The 16,120-nt window shown below is 39.9% G+C and overlaps 2 protein-coding genes across 2 annotated transcripts in view; both read left to right on the forward strand.

The window, feature by feature from the left end:
* mrvi1 (murine retrovirus integration site 1 homolog) overlaps window positions 1–9,523 on the forward strand; it is a 31,772-nt gene extending 22,249 nt beyond the window's left edge. The window contains exons 18-29 of the mRNA XM_060858304.1: window positions 64–142; window positions 320–443; window positions 566–596; window positions 2,022–2,162; window positions 3,931–4,062; window positions 4,688–4,841; window positions 4,929–4,978; window positions 5,080–5,247; window positions 5,431–5,495; window positions 6,033–6,152; window positions 7,620–7,751; window positions 8,639–9,523. Coding sequence (XP_060714287.1) covers window positions 64–142; window positions 320–443; window positions 566–596; window positions 2,022–2,162; window positions 3,931–4,062; window positions 4,688–4,841; window positions 4,929–4,978; window positions 5,080–5,247; window positions 5,431–5,495; window positions 6,033–6,152; window positions 7,620–7,751; window positions 8,639–8,873 — 1,431 coding nt within the window. The 3' untranslated portion in view covers window positions 8,874–9,523. The remainder of the gene's footprint in view (window positions 1–63; window positions 143–319; window positions 444–565; window positions 597–2,021; window positions 2,163–3,930; window positions 4,063–4,687; window positions 4,842–4,928; window positions 4,979–5,079; window positions 5,248–5,430; window positions 5,496–6,032; window positions 6,153–7,619; window positions 7,752–8,638) is intronic.
* A 2,755-nt stretch (window positions 9,524–12,278) lies between these two features.
* On the forward strand, window positions 12,279–15,720 carry lyve1a (lymphatic vessel endothelial hyaluronic receptor 1a). The gene is made up of 6 exons (XM_060863797.1): window positions 12,279–12,652; window positions 13,643–13,808; window positions 13,893–14,032; window positions 14,695–14,934; window positions 15,040–15,115; window positions 15,225–15,720. The coding sequence occupies exons 1-6, from the start codon at window positions 12,571–12,573 to the stop codon at window positions 15,430–15,432; spliced, it is 912 nt and encodes a 303-aa protein (XP_060719780.1). The 5' UTR covers window positions 12,279–12,570; the 3' UTR covers window positions 15,433–15,720.
* The last annotated feature ends 400 nt before the right edge of the window (window positions 15,721–16,120 follow it).

Below are 16,120 nucleotides of genomic sequence, written 5' to 3' on the forward strand. Positions count from 1 at the left end.
GTTTCTTTGATAGTTTGATATAGCCAGATTATAGGGGACAGAAAATTGTTTCTCTTTGTTCAGGAACATAAGCTGTTGAGGAACCAGAGCATCTGCAGTTCAAAGCTGCCGGACCTGAACGAGACGGCCGAACAAGACCAAGGTGCGACCCGAGACCCAGAAATCTCTTCTTCCTATGTAAATGTACACAACATGCAGTTATATGCTAACACCAGAAGATGGCAATGCATGTCATTATGTGCACTCGCATGTCTCGGAGAAAGTTTCCAATACAAAAAGTATGCATTTATTAGAATACTGTATATCTTGTTACTGTCAGATCACTCGTCTTCTACAAAGGTGTCCACAGCAGACGAGGAATTGAAAGAGAAAGCAGATGCCATGCCTAACATATCAGATATCATGCTGCGCAAGCTCAAACTACACAGAGGCTTACCAGGCTGGTGAGCTTTACACACACTGTGAAATTCTATAACGACCGAATTATTTAGATAGATATGAGATTTGCCACCTGGATCTGTAAAAAAAAAAAACCTCAATATAATGTCCATGTCTTTTCTTCCAGTGCCCCTCCGCTCACAGAGAAAGAAGTCGAGGTGAGCGTCTCATCATCTCGTCACAAACCATAGCATTTATTTCTTAATTTGGGAGTGTCATCAAGGGTTAAATAGAGATTCAGGATTTAGAGAAGCTCTAATCTTTTCTGGGTGCCAACAATATTGCTCAGCAATACTATTTACTTTATATTAACATTTATATTGGAAATGTTATAATTCTTATGATATATGATAATTATTTTGACAAACATTGAAATAACACAATATAAAATTCTTATACAATTATGTTATTATTATTAAGGTAATATTCAATAAATTAATGAATTGACGTTTAATTTTAAGGGGAAATAGTTAATAATTATTAAAAATAGTAGAGGTATAAATGAGAGATTGAGAATGAGAAATAAGAAAATATTTACTTACTTCTTTTACATGGAATTAATCATTAATTAAATGTATATATTCTAATTAACATAGAGCTTTGTATTCCTGAAATGTCCACCTACAGTTCAAGCTGTTATTAAGCGACAACTTGTTTGAGTTATTAAACCTTTTCAGTTGTAGTATCATGCAACATCAGGAAAAGTCATAGACTCTCTTTGTCTCTAAGTCTGTACTAGAGAGTATTATCATGTTCTTGTCCTGAAGCTCAGCTCCATTTATTGTTTACCTAAACTCCTGGAGCTTTGCAGTGTGTTTGAGTTTTAAGGAAGGAAAGCTTGACCCACCAGAGAGAGTTAATAAAATAAAACCCAGTTAAAGGTGGGATTATGAGAATGATTGGAAAGATAACTTTTTATTACACAGCAGTGAGTCATAGATGTCGTAGCGGCCGTTTTAGTAACGGTACAAAGTGTCCCTGGAAGTGTTTTGAAAGTACTAACGTATGTAAATATCCATGGCATGCTCAAGACCAGGTGAGGATGAGCCAGTTTGAAAGGCCTTGGTTGTTTCCTGTCCCTTATGTGGACGCACAAACATGCCTTGATGCCTGGATGTGAGCTGCTCCCAGGATGACGCTAGCAAGCTGGTCAAGGTCATGACCTGCTATTCTGTTTTCAGTAGCTTTTCCATTCCTGGCATTCATGTTCAGCTATTTGCTGCCCCTTGCTTTGATCGTGACCTTAAAACCGAGAGGCTTTAAGGACATTTCGGCATCTCGAGTTGCTTCGCTGCTTTGATCTTATACTTAATGTGTGAGATACTAAAGGGCATAACAGATGGGGATCACTGTTATTCTCCTGCAAGGTTTATAGGCATTCTGGGTTCATCAGATGCCAATATGTTCTTTTTGTTGGCCTCCTTGTAAGGTATTCAATCCACTGCTATCTGTGATTGACCTTGTTTATGATGGTCACATTGTATATTGGTTTCCATTAGAGCCTCTAGGTTTCCTGGTTTTTGTGCATGTTATCCTTCTTTGTCCAGCTGACAAATGACGCATGATGCATCCTCTCCCTGCAGAATGCCTTTGTGCAGCTGTCTCTAGCATTCCGCAATGACAACTACACTCTGGAGACGAGACTGAAGCAGGCCGAGAGGGAACGCAACCTTACGGAGGAGAACGCTGAAAAAGAACTGGAAGAGTTCAAAAGCTCACTTAAGGTCGGTCTAGTGATATTCATTATTTCTCTCATTTATACAAACAAGCAAAAACGGGTCCAGCAGTGACGGCTTGCCATTGCTGGGATTTGAAACTTCTGATTAGTAGACCACATCTAAACCACTCAGTACCCACTACCCAAAGGCAGTCTAGGACTGAGCCACTGATGCATTACTGCAGTAGGTCAACTGTTTCCAAAGTTGTAATAAATACACAGACTTTGTATGGGTTTGGAAGGACCCATGGGATTTGAAATTTACCCAGAAACACTGACGAACTGGAAGAGAACAAACATTTCCTAAAGTTCAGCTTAGTAGGAAAGAGACTCCATATTCCTCATGGAGCTTGAACAATAGCAGACCCAGAATTGAGCCTTGAGGTGCACACCACATGATGTTTGGCCCCTTAAAATGTTATTCCCTGTTGTGTAACATTCAAATAGTCTAATTCTAAAAGATTTATGTTCCCATATCTGTAAACTAGTCGCTTTTCGGGCGAAATTCGCCGTTTTTAATCAAAAAATGTCATTTGTGTGAATCGTGTAGATCTGAAGAATTTTAAGTTTGGGATGGGCTGGGGGTGGGGGTGGGGGGGTCGCGCTTCTTTCAGCTGCGTCCGAAACCGCTAACTTCCATCCAATAATTAGGCGAAGTAGTGCTTAGGCGGTGGTTTTGGACGCAGCGTAGTAAACCATCTACAAGAAGAGTTTTATATTATATATTATATGACAATTCTGGTAATAAGAATAATGAAATTTCACTGCTTTTGGTTGCCGTCTTTGCGGCGATTAACATTATAGATAAACGCATCCAGCTCTGACTGCGCGTGCACGCTGCGCGTACCTGTGCTTCTCCGTTCAAATAACGCACTTTTGAAAGACTACAACGCACGCGCGTAAAAGCAAAGTAAAAAAATCGCTCTTGGATCAAACTGATAAATAATTTTCTTTCCCATCCACGACATGTCCTGCATTTTAACGTAATTTTTATTGTTTATTTATGAAAGTAAAAAATATACTTATAGTTTTAGGGTGGCTGAGATGACAGACAGGGGGCTGAAGACACCCTAAAAAAGGTCTAGAACCGCCCCTGGTTCCAAGGCACTCAAATTGTACAGAGAAAAATTATTTCCAAGAAATTTTGGTGAAAGTGCTTTTTTCACTTGAAGCAAATGTTGTCTTTTCCCTTTATGTTCTTGTCAGAGTGCTTCATTTTAAGTTCTTAATTTTTCTTCCCGGGGGTTGGGTCAAACCCAAATCCATCTTGCCCTTTTACAATGGGATTTTAGATTTACTCAGGTACACATACAGTAGAAGAACTTTGGGAAAGAGACTTCATATTCCTTAGACATTTTCAGAGTCCCTGGTGCTGCATAGGATGAGCAGCACATTTTAGAATAAACCTAAACCAGTGTAGGAATGAACCATAAAGGCCAACAGAGTACTGGAATGGGTCTAGTAAAATCTTGTGGTCAGCTATTACAAAAGCTGCAACATGCACAGTGACATTGTCTGGCTTTACTCAAATAGGTTGTGGACAATATCAAAACTGTCATTCCCCTGTGTGACTCAATCATTTGCAATGTAAATAATTTGGTTTGGGTTGGATGATAAGAACTCCATTGTTGGACCTGTGAGAAGAGAACCCATCAGAGATAGTAAAGTTGTGGAGCATCATATCATTGTTGCAGCAAAAGCAGTAATGTTGAGCTCTCTGCAAGACAGAGAGACAAGTTCACATGCCTCATTTTTTGTTTTTGTTTGTATTGCAGAGCACCACATCCTTATGGCAGAACGCAGAGCAGAGGGAGTTCTACCAGTGTCTCATTGAGACTGTAGCTGTGCTACATCGCCTCACCAACCGTCTGTCCAGCAGGGCAGAGATGGTAGGGGCAGTGCGACAGGTATGACTGGCCACTCTATGCTGGAAGAAGTCAGCAAATAAAAAAACTCCTAATGTCCTTTTTTTTTTGTTTGAGTGGCCTGACCAGGAACAGGAATGTGCCATTTCCCAGCAGATAAGATACGTTTGTGAAAGATTGAGCTCAATGTTATGCTTGTCCTTAAGGCTAATGTTTGAGCCAAAGTAAACTTTGTGAATGGGGAAGCACTGTGAAGTGCTTGGTCGCCTGTTACCAGTGGCAACGCTGTTAATGTTAGACTCTGCAAACCTTCAGGGTGTCTGTGAATGTCCTTCACTCCATTAACTAACTTTATACTTCTGTTAGTTTAGACTCAAAGAAGGCAAAACTACGTAATGATCTCATGATAAAACAAAAAATCTTATTGGTGTGTACATGTGGTGGGGATAGGGGGTCAGCATAGTGTGCGAATTCCCTTTCAATACAATATATTATAACACATACAAATTTTAAATTTGAGGCATAATATTCTTTGAATTATTTTTCAGAGCACTAGTAAAAACATCCAGCCCTACTGGATCATTTATATTTTGCAATTTGTTAAAATAATGATCCAGGGTTTAGTGAGTATTTTGTGTGTTAATGATATGGTGTTTCACCGTTGCAGGAGAAACGGATGAGCAAGGCCACGGAGGTGATGTTGCAATATGTTGAGAACCTGAAGAGAACCTACGAGAAGGACCACGCAGAGCTGATGGAGTTTAAGAAGCTAGCAAACCAGAACTTGAACCGATGTTATGGGAGCTCAATGGAAACTGGAGGTAATTCATGGCACAGTGATGACTTTAATGCTGAATCAATTGAACCTTCTGAATCCCAGTTGTTTGTTTCATGCTTTTCTGGACTAGATGATGGTGTTCCACGAACTGCGAGATCCATGTCTTTGACAATGGGAAAGGTAATGTGTCTTCAAACGAATCTGTTCATATGTATCAAAGAAAGAGTCGAGTATTTTACGTGAGTATTCATGAGTGAATTGTGTTTACTTTATTCTCTAAGGCTGTACCCAGAAGGAGAGTCAGTGTAGCTGTGGTTCCCAAATTTAATCTCCTGAATGTTCCTGGTCAGACTTTAAGCACAGGGAGCCCCGCTCCAGGTCCTGGAGCCAGCCTTGCCACCCCTGCAGGCCCTAACCCATGCTCTGGCCCTGGTGCACTTCCTGTACTGGTGAGCTTCATTTTGATCATCACTTTGACAGCAGTGTATCTTTTAATTCTGTGTTTGATGGATGATGCGTTATCACTGTGGCTGATACACACATATAAAATAACTGCAGATAACTTGTCAAGATACAAAAGCCTTTGAAAGAAGATTCCAAATTTTATTTGTGTTCCTCATTTTAATGTTTAGTGCGAGGCAAACAGTATGAAGACTGACTCCGGTTCAGACCCAGTACAGCAGGCAGCAGGAGAAAAGTGAGTAACTACTGTAAATATAAATATTTAGCAGAAATATGTCAATCTCTTGAAATGTAATCAAGTCTCATGGACATTTATGGCTCTCTTAAAACAAGATCTTTATCATGGCCTCTTGTGGTGCTGCCGGATATTTGGTTTGTTTGTTTTACCCCGGGGAAGCCCTTATCAAAGATAGGGTTAGTTCATGATAGGGACTAAAATATTTAACAACCAGGGATAATGTTTGATGTGCCGTGACGGCCCCAAAAGCAGCAGGTTTAACATGCTATTCTGAGATTTAAACTAAACATTTGAGCTGAAGTGTTTGACAAAGTCCAGGTGTTTGGCTCACTGCTCACTCTTGTTAATAAGGTGAGACTAAAAGGCACATCATGCCACGTCTCTTGTTTTAGTTCTCTCATGCCTAAATATCAGGCTTCATTGTTCAAACAATGATGTACCTTAACACAGTCTGACACTGTGTAAAATTTGTGTCTTAAAAACAAGTTTATAGCTCCAGTGCTAATGCCTCTTTCCTATTTGAAAACAATGCAGTGGAAAAGTTCTCCTGGAGCAGGAAGGCGAGGCAGCTACTCCAGCCAAAGCTTCCTGTAGCCCGGAAGAGATCAGAGCTGAGATCAAGGCCAAAATCGAGGAGGAAGCCTACAATAAAGGGTATCACCACACTGTCTTAGATTCCACAAAGACACATTAGCAAAAAGGTTCTAGAAAGCTTACAGATATAGAATTTTATTTAGTTTGCTTTTAATGAACCAACTGGATTTATTGGTCTGATCTATTTATCTGTTCTATTGTGCCATGTACGTACAAAAATGTTAAAATTTGTAAAGATCAGGCCAAAGTAGTTTGCAATAATCTATCTGAAAGGCCAATCTAAACCATGCCTCATGGACTTGCTCAACTCCATATTACATGTAGCTTGCTTGAGCGAGGAATTATTGTTAGTTCACATATTTCAGCTTTTCTCTTGAGATCTGGAATGCAACTCCTGGCTGGCTCACCAATCCTGAGGTCCAAACCCATTATCATGTTTTTGGAGGTTGAGGTTAGGCATAGTTAATGTAAAGCTAGTGAACTTCCAATGGCATGTAAGTTCATGACTAGATGACTCTTAATTCAAAGAGACAGTCAGTTGTGACTCTTAGGGGGTTTTTACACCTGGTCACTTTATGCGTTTTCTGTGCTATCCGATAGCTATCCAAACGTAAAAAGACCAGGTCTAAATGCCCTCCGAAACGTTTTCAAGATGGCTATAAATCCGATGGTTCAAACCACTTCAGGAGGTGGTCTGGGACGCATTTCAGATGAAACTGGACAGGTGTAAATGAATGTGGTTGTTCAAGCCACATACGTAAAAAGGCCCTTATTCTTTATATATTTGAGGGCTGTAAGATGTTAGTGTAGATTTTGACATATGTAACATTGTATAAACTTAAATTTAGAATTAGGTCAGTAGATGGATGAATAGGCAAAAGCTTTTATTTGTCCCATACATATTACAGCACAGTGATATGCCTGCTTATTAGAATATGCAATTAAAGCACAGGGTCAGCTATTAAACGACACCCCTGTAGACGATAGGGTTAGAGGGAATTCCTCAAAGGCACAACAGTGACAGTTTGGTGATGCAAGGGCTTGAACCCTATCCTTTAACAACCCAGAGCCCGAACTTTGTGTCGGTTAATGAGTAAATCTGCATCAAATTGTGGGGGCAGTTGTGGCTCAAACAGAGTACCCTGCCAAGATGTGTTGTATTCTTATCGGCTCAAACTCCACCTTGGTGAACTAAAACTGGAGTGCATCTAGTGTGTCTTCAGATAACGACTGGTTTGGTTCAGACCATGAGTTGCAGATCTTCATAATACAGCTTGAATCAATAAAGCTGATCATTAATAGTGTCTTCTCTTTTACAACTCTACATATTTCTATATATTTCTTCTAGAAATTAGGTCATCATGTTTCCTTACTTTCCTACAATGTGTCATGGCTGAGCACCAAAACAACTCGCCCATTGCCAGCATCCCAGACACATACAAACAAGTTCAGAATTATGTATACATTCTATCCAGCAATCTACATATGGGCATGTGAATCTTAAATAGTACACATATACATTTGTAGGTATCAGGAAGGACTGAAAAGACTTAAAGAGCTTCAGGAAATGAAGGAGGAAGAAGAAAAGGTGGAAGAAAAAGAGATGGAGCTAGAAGAGGTAACTGAAGAAGAGCTGGTAGAGGAAAAAAAGCCAAGCAGGTAATAAGAAGTTCTGATTCGGTTTAAATAGATCACTCGTAGAGAATGTCGATAACGCATAAAGTGTTTTATTCCTATTATACCACAGTTATTTGGTTTGTGTTTACAATTTTGAATGGATTAATGAACACCATGCCATGTTACCTGCCTTCCCACCCCCACTGGATCCTCCTTCTATAAATGTTGTATCTTGTAACAGAAATCATCACAATATCAAATCTCTCAGAATGAGCTGTTACTGTATAAACCATACCATATTAGATCACTCACTCACTCATTTTCTACCACTTATCCGAACTACCTCGGGTCACGGGGAGCCTGTGCCTATCTCGGGCGTCATCGGGCATCAAGATAGGATACACCTTGGACGGAGTGCCAACCCATCGCAGGGCACACACACACACACTCTCATTCACTCACGCAATCACACACTACGGACAATTTTCCAGAGATGCCAATCAACCTGCCATGCATGTCTTTGGACCGGGGGAGGAAACCGGAGTACCCGGAGGAAACCCCCGAGGCATGGGGAGAACATGCAAACTCCACACACACAAGGCGGAGGCGGGAATCGAACCCCCAACCCTGGAGGTGCGAGGCGAACGTGCTAACCACTAAGCCACCATGCCCCCCATATTAGATCAAGTACAGTAAATAAACTTGATATTAACCTGGAAGTACTCTTGATGTTTAGAAAAAAAAATCCTTCTGACCAATTAGAGTTGAGAATTAAACAACACTGTGATTACAAAACAAAATAGATTTAAATCGTATCATCATAAAGTTTTCATGCAGCTTTCTCATGTCCAGCAGCTGCTGCTAGAAAAACTAGAAATGAAATGTATATTTTGACCATCAGTACTAATTTAAACACTTTCGTTTTCCAGGTTTGAGCGAGTTCTGGAATTCCTCGAACAGACATGTCCCAAGATCTTCAGGAGGAACCGGACTCTATGGATCGTTCTTACTTTGTTCTTAGTAGTGTTTCTTTTAGTCAACATCATAAGCTTCTTCAGCAGCATCTACGCCGATCACGATGACACGACGGCAGAAAAGCCCAACGTTCCGGGAAAAAAGTTTTTAGGACTGCGTGTGGGATCGAAGAATCCGAGTCCAGAGTAACACCAAACCTGTTACATTCAGAAACCGTCTGAGGAGTTGAGCTTGACTTGAACTTTGGGAACTTGATTTCACGAGGAGACAAATAATTTAAAGCTTTTAAAAAAAAAAAAAAAAGCTGTTGTCAGAATCCCTTGTAAGATTTATATCTATATAGTTTGATATGTAATGATATGAGACAATGGCACATTTAACGCGATTGAGATTCCATCAGCACTCATTTTACTGTTCTCAGGTTTGTGAGATGTGTCTTCGTGAAGAAATTAAGTGCACCGTTTAAGTGCTTTAATTATTGGGATGGGTTTTGAAAATTCATTACTGATGTCTATGTTGTCTGTCTGAGCTGGCATTCCGAGGTAGCTTTTGCGTGCAATATTTGTGCCACACACTTTTTTTTTTTTTTTTTTTTTACCTTTTAGAAATCGTAAAAATCACCACTGACGATGTGGTTCAGATCGTGTCCTTGGAGACCGTTGTGTTAGTGTAACAAGTTTTCAAAAAAAAAAAGAACATTTACTTTGTTCGTTTCCTAGCACCAGAGGTTTGTCATCGTTTTAGATCATTAATTAATTTTCACGCGTGTTAATGGTTTGTGCCACTGCACTCCTTTTAATAAAGGGGCCTTCAAAAAGGTTTCACACAGGGTCATGAAATGCAGTACATGGCGATCTTTTTTCCACTCATTTATTTCTTTTCTTTCTTTTTTATTTAATTTCAAATGATTACAGCTCAATTAACCCAGACACTGTTAGATGTAAAGTGTTGACCTCGTCCTTCATTTTCTAGTTCGGTAAACCGAGCAACTGTCATGATGACCAAACCTCAGATGGTTATAATCTCATGTCAGCGTTGCTCCGATGCCGTTCTAGGAAAAAAAAAAAAATCAACAATGGGATGATGTGATGAATCGGATTTACTGTTGCCGTCCCCAAACGAATTATTTTCCATTAACAGCCATATTATACCACAGCAATCTGATGATCATAAAGACTTATTTATTAATCAAAACACACATCCATTTTTATCCATTTATAGGAGCATTGTACAGTCATGGAACAAATAAAAGAAGTCTTATTGCTCACATGCGTTATAGTAGTTAGCAACAATGGTTCCTTCACCGGACTCTTTTATTCTCTCTTTCTCTCTCTCAGACACCTTAATCCAGAATGGCATTCATTCAGTTTGAGTATTTTTGCAGCCAGAAAACTTAAATTGGTGTAATTCCAAGCACAGGATCCTTCTTTTAAACTCCTACCATGTGTACTGACTTTCTGTGAGAGCTGGGCTCCAGTTCCACACGTGTGAATGGAAGAGGACTGGGGATGAATGTGTTGTGATGACATCACACGACTTGATTTTGAGCTTGATTTTGAGAGACTCTCTGTCTCTCTGTTGGTGTATTCGTAATGAATCCCAGGTTCACCAAGCTGCCGCCAATGGGCCCCTGAGCAAGGCCCTTAACCCTCAGTTGCTCAGTTGCATAAAATAATATAAAAATGTCAGTCTGGATGAAGGCGTCTGCTAAATGCCATAAATAGATAACTTCTGTCATGAAGACTTGCCTATGGAAGAGAATCGACTGCTCGTCAACGTACGTTAAAATCTGTTTCTTATTCATTTAATATGACCTCGCTCGTCCATTATACAAGTCCCTGTTACTATAGAAATGAGAACGTATTCGCAGGAGCATGTTAATATAAATAAACCTGTGATTACTGTAACAGTTAAACTGTATAACTGATTCAGGAACCCAAATTCTGCACGGATAACTTGTATTGTTTTGTGTTACAGTTTTTGTAGTGTTGCTATGATAAGGTGATGTTAAGCAAACGTCAGCATGGAAGAAGAGTGCACAAATTATTCCCAATAGAAAAGCTGCTGACTCGCTGACGCTTATTCGGTTATTCATCCTGTGTTCCTGCGTCATTTCCCCATCAGTGAAATGACGGAGTGTGTGTTTGTGTGTGTGTGTGTGTGTGTGTTTATTTTGTTGGAAGGAGGCAGTATGTCAGTGAAGGATCACAGGAAGTGTGAAGAACATTTACTTGTTAAAGAAAACTTCTTTTTTTTAACCTAATCTTTGTCCACCATATCTGGTGTGTGTGTGTGTGTAAGGACCTTTGGTACTCTACTGAGGAAAAAACATTTGCTCCAAAACTGCTTACATAATAGAAGTCTAAGGGCAGATGTGTGTGATGAGCTGATGTGGCGATTCTTGGATGAACATCTTGAATGATTTGGATTATTTATACTTTAAACACATTTACTGAAAGACTGTATGTTTATGATGGGATAAATTCGCCTTTCATTTTTGTGTATAATACAGCAAAACGAGATCTAAGCGTACGTAAGAAGTACACTACGTAGGATTGGTCCGAGGAATCGTTTTAGCGAATCGTTCAGATTTGTCACTTGTCACTTATAGCGCTTTTCATATTCTCACAAAGCCACGATATCTGATCATCATATTTCAATGTAAATTATCTTTAAAGCTTCAAACTGACTCGAAGGATTCCCTGAAGCAATAATAATGCGTGTGTGGTCCGAGGTTTCTTCAGCCACCAGCTTTCATCTTGTTCAAGCTTTCGGGAAATTTGTACAAAATCTTTACGAAGAAAAACGAAGCATGAAAAACAATCGCAGAGATCGTTACTGCCTCTAATAAGAGCATAACATGCTGTAATGAACGTAGCTGGTACAGATAAGTCGTTTTTGGTTATAAAATGCCATTAGCAAACAACCGACATTCACTTTGATCGGTGTGTTGCTTAATTAGTTAATTATTTAATTCGCTAGTGTTTAAATTTTGGCTGCTACTTTGATGTTTGTGATGAGACAGACAAACCACATGACGCTTTACTCACTAGTTTTTCCTGTATGAGGAATTTTCCTACATCCCTGTTTTCAGCAACAACAAGGTTTTCCAGTTACTTTTCATTTTACAACTAATTTTTTTTCACCAAAGCATAAAAGAAGTAATTCCTTCTCTACAGGGACCAGTTAGTCATTAATACTGAAGTTCAGTAACCGCCCTCAAATTTCCTAGATACGACTTTGCCGCAAACAGATTTTGTGCTTTTCTTTGTAAAGGGAAATACTGTACTGTACTGTAAATATATATATATAATTCTATAGTATATGTTACGGATACCATGGAGAGAGAGAGAGAGAGAGAGAGAACGAGAGATTACACTAACAAGATGAGGGAATATTCCATTTATCTTTTGTACAAAAGCTAAACAAACAGTCCTGAGGTCTTCTGGGAAAAGCTTCAAAGACTTGTTTATTCTATAAACGATCCCAAAAAGCCACAACTCCTGACAGTGGTTAGGGGGTGCTAAAATTTTTTACCTCGTACCATTACACACCTTGTTATTCCCCGAAAAGTTGATCATGTATAAAGGTACAGTCAGTCAGAAGGGTCAGTTATCAGACCATCATCGTCACCGCTGATCGGCCAGGGATCCCTCCTGACCTCATCAGATGCAGGCTCATTTCCTTCTGTTTCCTCTTCCCTGGCACTGTGGCCTCGCCGTGACATGCTGTACAGGGGATTTGTGATATAACCGCCCCTTCTATCTCCCGCCCTTCTGCCCCACGGGAGATCCCCGCACACTATAACTCCCGGACACGTTCTTGTCAGTACACGGCCCGTCTCCCAGCACTCAGAGAGGACAGACTCACGGACTCGGACTCATCCATGGCCAAATCTGGGATGCTGTTGATGCTCTTGGCTCAGTTTGTCACCTCGGCCCTGCTTATCGATGTCTCACAGATCCGAGGTAGGGTACTTTGTCCTGTTTGTTTTTGTTTTTTTTTTTGCTAACAAATTTTATCTGTTAAGAATTTCAATTGTGTGACTGCAGTGCTGTAATTACACAGCTCACAGTACATACAAATGTTCCAAGATTGACACCAACAAACTTACATCGGCTTTCATGGATGGAGAGGATCTTGCCTAGAACCCAGAGGTTCTCTTTGGAACTCTTTCTGAAAGTGAAATCCTTTATGTTGGAGGTGTTGGAGGTTATGTTCGAGGCTTTGTTGCTGTTTATAGTTCTTCCAAAGCTAACAGGTCAAAAAAATTAATCAATCGATCAAGTTTAATCAAGAACCCTAACGGCATCTTCATTAATGTTCCTAAAGTTCCTGAATTTCTGTGTGAACCTTTGTTGAGTTACACCATCGAGAAAGGACAAAAAAAAAAAAAAGATTTAATCTAGAACCATAAAAGTTTGTCTTGGCTTTTCTCACTCTTTCTCAAGGAACTGTTTAAGGTTCTGAGGTTCGAGGGTTTCCCTTTTCGGAGAGTGTTTCCAGTAGAACCTCTTTATAAATAAAGTACTCTGAAATACCAGCTTCCTTGGAAACGTCTCTGAATCTATTTTACGTTGAAGCCTTTATAATTTTAGCCCGCCGGGTTCTCTGACATTCGTGTACAAAAATGTTGAAGCTAGAGCCTTCATTTTGTTTCTCTATCCCCCTTTTTTCAAGCAGAACCATTGTAGGAAGCCAAGAACTCATATTTTTTTTTAAGAAGTTCATCTTTTTTGGAAAAAACAGATTTTGTTTTCCAGATTTTATTTCCCAAATAACTAAATAACCCAAAAGAAAATTGTCCACTACCAAAAGAACCCTTTAGGATGTTGGTTCTTAGTCTGAGGAGGTTTGAGAGCAGTAGTCAGACTTCAGTTTGTTCTTATTGTAAACTCGGGCCAATTATAATATTTTCTATCCGTTTATTTACTTGTGTATTTTGTTCTCTCAAACAGTTTACCCTGAACACGGCAGCGTGGCCGGCGTGTTCCACGCGTGGCTCTCCGGAGGCTACGTCTTCAGTGCTTCTGTAGCGAGAGACGTGTGTGAGCATCTGGGTGTGACCATAGCAGACAAGTCGCAGGTGGAGAAAGCTCTCGCTCTGGGCTTCGAGACATGCAAGTACGACCTGTGATGATCTCAGTACGGTTCATATGTCTGATTTACTGAAACATGTCTCTCATGCACTTTTCTCCTGTCCTGAAGGTTCGGTTGGATCAATGAACAAGTCGCTGTTGTTCCCAGGATCCAAGCCAAAGAATCCTGTGGTAAAAGCCAACTTGGGCTCGTTACCTGGCGTGCACCTGTCAGCTCGGTGTTTGACGTCTACTGTTTCAACTCAACAGGTGACTCATAGAATAGAATCCTAATTAGAAAAGATTGCGAAAATATTCACACCCGGTGCTGTGAAAGTTCTAAATTCTTTCTAAGGCAGGCATTCTTTCTCTTGACTGCTTCTCTTATTTATATAGATATTAAATATACACGATAATTAATGACATATGATTTGAAATCATGGCAAAATGCTTTGTACACTTTAAGAAACAAAAAAAAAAAAAGAAAAAAATGTTGATTTTATATTCAAATATAAGGCACAATGTTTAAATTTTGGGTTCCAAGTTGAAGGTTTATGAACAAATAGCTCGAAAATCTCCAATTATTCAGCATGATTAATCCAATTGAGAAATATCAGGCACATTAGATATGTAGATATCATTAAACTGCACTTAATTTTGTACTGCAGTCTTACAGGAATAGGAATAGCTGGTGCACTTATAGGAATAGCTGCTGCAAGTATCTTTTGTCAAGCAGCAATTGGCTGCGTTTTTCCCCCCAGCTTTTGTCCGATCTTCTGTCTCTCTTGGCATCACAGTAAAACAGGGCATAGAGCTCAGAGCTCTTCCAGGAAATGAGAAACTTTTAAACGGCAATTCAGCCAAAACTAATTTCCTCCCAAAATGTCAGAGGAAATCGGTGGGCTGTTGATGATGGATTGATTTCACTGCAGATTATGAAGCTCACTTGAACTCGCCCGAGGAGAATCCGAGCACCGCCGTATCTCCTACAGCTCACACGTCTGGAACTCATCCCAAACCGGCAAAAACGACTCGTTCAGCATCACGGGATGATCTGCAGTCAGCTTCCTCTAGTTTTCCTGAATCTGTGGACGGGTCATTAGTGACCGATTCACATGTAAATGACTCACCTGAATCACAGGCCTTTAGCAAGACAGGCCCTACCACTGCAGGTATTTAATATAATTTATTTATTTTTTTAATTTACTTGGTCTACAAACATTTGTAAGTGCAAATGTAACACATTTCTTCTCTATCGCTGCTGTCTGCTGTCCTAGTTGGCTTGATCGCTTTGCTCACGACCGTCTTCGCTTTCCTGTTGCTCGCCGTTGCTGCCGTCTGTTACCTCAAAAAGTAAGTGATGGTTTAATTACTGAAATCAATACAACATTAATGGGTGAAATGGGTGATTTTGTGCATGTAATAATCCACTTTATTTCTTTTTAAATCATTATCACTGTAGGAACAAAGTGGGCCGATGGAACAAAAGTGATCAGAAAGAGAGATCGGATACTGAAATTTGCGAAAAAACTCGAAAGGAGTCTCAGGCTGAAGTGAAAAGCCAACACCAAATGACGTCGAACACAGACGACATCAGCATCACCATCAAGCCGGAGAAAGAGAACGGAGCGTCTTCTCAACCAGCCACGGCAGACAAACCCTCGCTCTGAGCTCCACGTCGGCTGGAATGCCTTCACGCAAATCTATTTATTTATTTGTTTAACTGAACAATCTTTTTTTTTCATATTCTTCTGCTTTGCCTTGTATTGTGTGTGGTGTTTTATTTCCTTTTGATATCGTTTTCCTTTTACAGTGAGATTCTGTATTTGTACAGTAGATACATGTTTATGAATCTGAACAAGTGAGATTTTTTTTAAATAAATGTTTTTCCCCTGTAAATAGATATTCATAATGATAAAGATAAGAAATAAATTATAAAAAAAAATATTAAAAAGCAACGTTCCCTTCACTCACTCACTCATCTTCTACCGCTTATCCGAACTACCTCGGGTCACGGGGAGCCTGTGCCTATCTCAGGCATCATCGGGCATCAAGGCAGGATACACCCTGGACGGAGTGCCAATCCATCGCAGGGCACACACACACACACACTCTCATTCACTCACGCAATCACACACTACGGACAATTTTCCAGAGATGCCAATCAACCTACCATGCATGTCTTTGGACCGGGGGAGGAAACCGGAGTACTTTCCCTTCACTTTATTCATTTATTTTTAATTTAATCACTTTAAATGTGACCACTCATACACCGTATCTGAAGCACCGTTAAAAACCCTGAGTGTCTGTTCACTCAAAAGAAACCACGTGGGTGCCAATACTTTTGAAACCAGCTCT

The sequence above is a fragment of the Tachysurus vachellii genome, chromosome 1, assembly GCF_030014155.1.
Source record: "Tachysurus vachellii isolate PV-2020 chromosome 1, HZAU_Pvac_v1, whole genome shotgun sequence".
NCBI lineage: Eukaryota > Metazoa > Chordata > Actinopteri > Siluriformes > Bagridae > Tachysurus > Tachysurus vachellii.

Coding starts and splice junctions, on each gene's coding strand:
- lyve1a (XM_060863797.1), top strand. CDS start 12,571: ATGGCCAAATCTGGGATGCTGTTGATGCTCTTGGCTCAGTTTGTCACC. Junction 13,809..13,892: donor CTGGGCTTCGAGACATGCAA/GTACGACCTGTG, acceptor CCTGTCCTGAAG/GTTCGGTTGGATCAATGAAC. Junction 14,033..14,694: donor CTACTGTTTCAACTCAACAG/GTGACTCATAGA, acceptor ATTTCACTGCAG/ATTATGAAGCTCACTTGAAC.